At 38.4% G+C, this 6,705-nt stretch overlaps 1 protein-coding gene across 13 annotated transcripts in view; it reads left to right on the top strand.

Moving 5' to 3' along the window:
• Positions 1-6,705, top strand: part of LOC144957401 (uncharacterized) — a 57,330-nt gene extending 50,625 nt beyond the window's left edge. For all 13 annotated transcript variants that reach the window (XM_078888683.1, XM_078888678.1, XM_078888685.1 and 10 more), the window contains 4 exons: positions 713-1,133; positions 1,765-1,890; positions 3,884-4,225; positions 5,967-6,705. In XM_078888683.1, coding sequence (XP_078744809.1) covers positions 713-1,133; positions 1,765-1,890; positions 3,884-4,225; positions 5,967-6,658 — 1,581 coding nt within the window. In that variant the 3' untranslated portion in view covers positions 6,659-6,705. The remainder of the gene's footprint in view (positions 1-712; positions 1,134-1,764; positions 1,891-3,883; positions 4,226-5,966) is intronic.

Raw genomic sequence — 6,705 nt, 5'->3', positions numbered from 1 at the left:
GAGGGAGAAATGGAGAGAGAGAGAGAGGGGGGAGAGAGAGAGGGAGAGAGGGAGAGAGAGGGGGAGAGAGAAGGGAGAGAGAGATAGAGAGAGGGAGGGAGAGAGAGAGAGAGAGAGAGAGAGAGAGAGAGAGTTTTCTAATTTGACGTAATCTTCCATTCTTTCATTGATGTGTTTAAAGAAACCAGATATCTGTTACATCAACTATTTGTTACAGTATCTAACATGACACAATCTAATGATTTTTTCTATTGGAGCCAATTATAGATTTCTAGAGTCGAAATGTATTCTTGTTACCACTGTAAATGATTATGTTGATGAGAGTGATGGTGATGGTGATGATGATGATGGTGATGATGATGATGAAGAGGAGGAGGAGGAGGAGGAGGAGGAGGAGGAGGAGGAGGGAGAAGAGGAGGAGCATCAGGAGGACGTCGATGATGATGATGATGATGATGATGATGATGATGATGATGATGATGATGATGATGATGATGATGATGATGATGATGATGATAACGATAATGACTATGATTCCTATTTGCGTTAGAAAGAAATGAAAATGAAAAGATTAATATCGAATTCAATCAACATCAAACGAATAACTGAATTAAATATTGTATGATTACACAGCAATTGATGGGGATGTAAAATCAACTAAGATTAATCAATAATAAAATCAATACTAATTAACTTTTTTCTTTTCAAACAGGTCAGTGAGAAAACATTTATTGATAGCAATCTACGTGGACAAGGTTATTACACAGATCGCTTTGATAGCAGTAAGAGTAACAGGCACCAACGCAGCCAACGCCATTCGCCATCAAACGATTCCATTGGAACACCGCCATCATTTTCAAAGACACCATCACTCCCGGCTCTTGTCCCCCGCCGTAAAAGAGATAATTATTTAGTTTCGATGAATATGGATTATCATGACGATAATGATTTTGACGAGGGTAATGATTACGATAGCGATGATAACGGTGATTGTATTGAAAAGGAAATCAATCAAAGACGGAGTAGAAGCAAACTAATTGGTGGAGAGAGTTCTAGAGATGTTGAGGATGATGACGTGGATGTGACGTCATCAATGATAAGAATGATGTCACTTGAATCGGAACTGACTCGGGGTAAGTTTTCGTTTCTTCTAATCGTATGGCTAATGTGGTCTTGTGGTATGACACTCGATTTCGGATTGGAAGGTCCTGGGTTCGAGCTTCGCTCGACGCAACATAGTTGAGTCCTTGGAAAAGGCTCTTTACTCACATTCTCTCACCGTACTTAGGTGTAAAATGATCACCTGGCCGTTAATAGCGTTGTCTCTGTCGGAAAAAAATTGTAATATCGCCTACAGGCGTCATGTCCCGTCCTAAATGTTAAATGTTGCTGTTGGCCAGGGGCCCCTTGTAAAGTGCTTTGAGCACGTTTAGTTAGTGGAGCTCAAGTTTTAAGTGTATTTTTCTCAGGCCAAACGGTCGCCCTTTGTTCATTGTATTTTGTACAGTCCTGCAAATTTTCTAAATTTAGATAATGTTATTTGTGTTTTATGCGAAGTGTTCAATTACAGTCGAAGGAATAAATAATGGGCTTGATAAACATTGTTGTAATGGACAATATTTTGCGTTGGGTTATTCGTCCTGAAAAAAAAAAAAAAATTGGCCTACACATCGGTTTATGTCCGCACGGTTTATTGATATAAAAGAAATGGTCAGTTGATTTCACTATCTATATGTTTTTCATATTTATAATTTTTTCTTTCAGTGGGTTCCTTACTGATAGACGAGAATTTCGTTCCCATGAGCGTCACCATCACAAAACTAGCCCAAGACAACACCAAGAATGCACAGTTGTTAGGTAACGGCCAAGCAATATCAGCGTCATCCACAGGTAAACAAAGGAAATAGTTAAATAGAAGTCTGCAGTATCTTCTTATAGATAGTATGCGCTTGGCTAAGAAGCTCACAACATTGCCATCTGGAAGTATAACGGACCAACACACAAAACTATGTGTAACCATGAACTTTTATAGTCTGATTACTACAGTTTAGTGAGAATTATTCATAAACGCGGATGGCAAAAAACAATAACAAAGACCTGTATGACGTCATCTTCGTTCTATCTATAGATGCTGTGCACTTGGCTAAGAAACTCACAACATTGCCATTCGGAAGTATAACGAACCAACACACAAATAAAACTATGTGTACCCTTGAACGTTTATAGTTAGTCTGGTAAATACAGTTTAGTGAGAATTACACATAAACATGGATGGCAAAAAAAAACACCAATAAACAAAGACCTGAGTGTCAACTTCGTTCTATCTATAGATAGTATGCACTTGACTAAGAAGCTCACAACATTGCCATCCGGAAGTATAAATGCCAACACACAAAATTATGTGTACTCTTGAACGTTTAGTTTAGTTAATACAATTTAGTGAGAATTACTCATAAACGCGGATGGCAAAAAATGCCGGAGTGACGTCAACTTCATACTAACTATATTATTTTTCATATCCGGACACACTGACAACGGTGTGAGTGTGACATGTGTTAAAAATGATCCACATCATGAACAAAAGAGGTCACAGTTTTTGAAACAATCAAATTACAGTACTCACTGGATTCATCACGCTGTCGGGAGAAGCCAACAAACGTGCTGAAATTGAAATCCGATTGCGTCGGTTTTCCTTGTTTGAATGCCTCGATTTTTCATCAAAGAGATGTCTAACTAGACAAAAACTAAAGAGCTATGTTTCATTTTGAGGCAAAATTATTTCATTAACTGTAGAGAAGTTGCTGTAAATCTGCCTTGGCAGAAAAAAAAAATGGCCAAAATGTAAAAAAAAAATGGCCAAAATGTAAAAAAAACTCAGTCTGTGCCCAGGTAAAGCGCTTGTTGGAGTTCTTTAACAATCTTGAAACATTTATGTCAAAGAAAACCTATTGAAATCGGATGTTGTTCAACATTTCAGTACAAACATTTTTTTTTAAATTGAGCTTTATATAGCGCAATATCCACTAAATGTGCTCAAAGCGCTTTACAAGGGGTCCCTGGTCAACCGCAACATTTAACATGTAGGACGGGACATGACGCCTGTTAGGCGATATTACAATTTTTTCGGACAAAAACAACGCTGTTAACGGCGAGAGAATGTTAATAAAGAGCCTTTTCCAAAGACTCAACTATGCGCCGAACGCGAGGCTCGAACCCAGGACCTTCCGATCCGAAAGCGAGTGTCATACCACTAGACCACATAGCCGCACTAAAAGAAATCACAATTCTAAAAATCGTGATATTTTATTATTATTATTGTTGTTGTTGCTGAAAGATCAATACAGTACTCACCGCATTAGAGCACACTCTCGGGAGAAGCAAAACAGCGTGCTTAAATTTTAGAATCCGAGCAAGGTAACCAATACATTCGGCCACCCAGCTCCAGTGTGTTGTATTGCAGAGCGTGCTGAAAAGCAGCGTGCTAGAATCCAGCGAGTACTGTAAAATGTACACACATGCATAACCAGTTTCCCTTTTGTCAAATGCATCCACTACACTACATTGGGGTCCAGATAGCTCAGTTGGTAGAGCACTCGTTTCATACGCAAAGGGACCGCGATCGATCCCGGATGCAGTCGAGATTTTTCTTTTCTTATTCCCCCTGTCTACCCAGCAGTGAATGGGTAGCTGGGTCTGTTAGATCTGGCGGAAAGTACTTTGCAATAGACTAACGTCCTATCCAAAGGAGAGCAAGAAATTGCTATTTCCGTTTCACGCTAAAGAAACCGGCATAAACTCCGGCTCATGGGCCTAATGGCTCTGAATGACTACTAACACTACAGTAATTTATCATACAAACTAAAGTTCTTTTGACATTTCACAGAAAATTCCAAAGAGAAAAGCAGGAGTTCCAAAAGTAAAAGCAACAAAATCAGCAGCAGCAGCAGCAGTAACAGTAGTAGTGGCAGTAGTAACAACAGGACTAAAGAGGACACGGAACTCTGCTCTTGCAAAGAGCCAAGACCCATCCTCATTCCCTCGACTACCCCCTGCCCATGTTGTCTACGTTCAGGGAGTCAACACGAGACAGGGTGTCCCCAGAAAGACTCCGGTGACATCAGAAAGAGGGAGGCCACTCTAGCATGTAACTTGTGCGGGAAGTCGATTGGAAACAGGAAAAGGAAGAGACCAAAGGGAGCCTCAAGCAGGAAGCATGCTGGTTCAGGTATTCACTATTATATTATGCTATGTATGTATTGCTATTAATAACTACAATTTATTTGTCTATCAACATCATAATAATCATCATCAGTAGCAGCAGCAAACTCAGATATTTTTGAACGCGCATTGTGGTCTTGTGGTATGGCATTCGACTTGTTTGTAGGTCCCTGATTGGACTTCTGCTGTGGCAGAGAACGGGTGAGTCTTTGGAAATGACTCTACTATTTACTCACATCCTCTAACCATCTGTTTCTTCTGAAGCCTTCCAGCCCAGGTCGAACTAAATTTACAGCATCAGAAATGCATTTTATAATGATTGTCTAAGGATTTTGTCTAGTAGGAGAGGAGAGTAATTCCTCTAAAGTTATTGCAATTGCTAAGGATCATTTCTTTATTTTGACTATTAAGTTCAGTCTCCAGGTGTTTGTGACAAAAAGGGGTTTGAGAATTGCTGCTGTTATTCTGGGATCTGACTGAAATGGTTAGACATCATTCCCAGATGCCCTATCGTTCTTTAACCTCGATAGCATCTATAATTTCTGTCTTGATGGGTGGTGTGCAATTAATATTGAGCTCTGTGTCAAATGTTTTTATAATGGGGATGTTTTGTTTTTTGTTTGTTGTTTTTTTTTGTTTTTTGTTTTTTTTTGTTTTTTTTTTTACGTTCAGGTCTATGGAGAAGTTCATTGAATATTCCACCCATTTCTTTTCAATCTTTTTTTCAGAAGTCCGTAAACTACCAAATTGTGTAATTCACTGGTCCATCATTACGAGATTGGAATATTCCAATCTATCTGATCAGTTTGTAAGCTTCTTCTTGGTGTACTTTAGTGTCGATGTCTCAGTTTCTCTTGCTCAAACTCTCCATAAATCATCTTAAGTCTTTTCCTTGCAAGTCTTTGATTTTAAAAAAATAATTCACTGCTGTATATTGTTCTAGTTAAGGATTTTCTTTTAATCTTGTTGTTTTGCACACAGATCTTCATCTTGGCATGTCTTCGTTCCTCTATCGCAGCAAGAGCTTCCCTGAATCCATTGTTTCTTTGCCTTTTTTCCTTTGAATACCAAGCATGATTCACAGCTGCCTTCCACTCAAATCAGCATTGTGTTTGGTCGAACTTGAACTAGTTCCTGGAAATTAAATTTATAGCCACAAATATGAGATTTTGGTGTTAATTTCTATTCTTTTTGATGGAGAATAAACACAATTTCCTGCTTTGCAAAAATCCCAACATATTTCTTATCAATTTAGTTCGAAATTCTTTTTTTTTTCTGGGCTTGATTCATTCGGACATAATACTGTTTTGAGACGGCAGTCACATATTCTCCATGTTGTTGTTGGCAAATGACCCCGTGTGGAGTGGCTACATATTCTCCATGTTACTGTTGGCTAAGGACCCCATGAGCAACGCTCTAACTACTGGAATTGGAATTGTACTACTATACAAAATATCAAATTAAGACATTAAGACGCAGGCACCTGTGTAAGATAAAGAACTGAACAAGTGTGTATAAAAGGTGCCAGAGAAAGCAAGAAAGAAAAATACAAGAAAAAAAAACATCCCAAAAAAAATCAGTCGACCTCAATAAACCTCATACACACTTTTTCAGTTCGCGACTCTTGTTATTCGTTATTCTTTTTCTTTTTTTTTTTCTTTTCTTACTTACAATTTCAAGCAAAGAAATCTCCCAAAGACATTTTAAAAATTCACTTATTTCTTCTTCTTTTTTTTTTTAAATTTCAGAGTTTTCAAGGAATCCTATGACACCAGAAACTGCCATCAACAGATTTTCAGGGTCAGCCGATCTCCATCACAGAAGGAAATGCTCTTCAGGCAACGGCTTGGAAAGAGACCAATCGGATAGATTGAGTTCTAAAAATAGAAATGGTGACCACTCGGCAACAAACGATCATCGTGTTCGATTTGACGAAAACGTTGAGACACGTAACATATCGCCCAATGGTGAAAATGATGAAGAGAGCGGCTTGCAAGAAAACGAAGAATCCGCTGGACATAATTTATCTGAAAATGACGAAATCTCAAAAAACACGAAAATATCTAAAAGTAAAAAAGTTTTTGTAAAACGTCGAGATCTGAATACAAATTCTAAAACGGTAAGTATTCCAAATCTGGGTGTCAGCGTTCACGCAATGGCGTATGACCTTGCCCTCAAGGATGCACGAGTTCTGCAGACGAGAAAAAAGAAGGGACGTAAGAATCAAGGGATGCAACCGAATGAAACAAGTACTAGTGGAACGATATTTTCTTATTTCCCTTTACTAAAGCGGCCTTTATCCGAGGGCGTTGCAACAGAATTAGGATTGAAAGCCCAAGAGGGTAAAAAAGTTAAGGGGAAAAATTACATGAAACACATTTTTGGGAACGTGAAATTGGGTGACTATTACCCAGGAGGTAAAAAATGGCGAGAAATTTGACAATATATTCCTTGTTTACATGTAAATAAAATGATCAAAGTACAAAA

The sequence above is a fragment of the Berghia stephanieae genome, chromosome 11 (genome assembly GCF_034508935.2).
Source record: "Berghia stephanieae isolate SIO BIC M18660-M18661 chromosome 11, UCSD_Bste_1.3, whole genome shotgun sequence".
Classification (NCBI taxonomy): Eukaryota; Metazoa; Mollusca; class Gastropoda; order Nudibranchia; family Aeolidiidae; genus Berghia; species Berghia stephanieae.
This window is presented reverse-complemented; position numbering and strand designations above follow the sequence as displayed.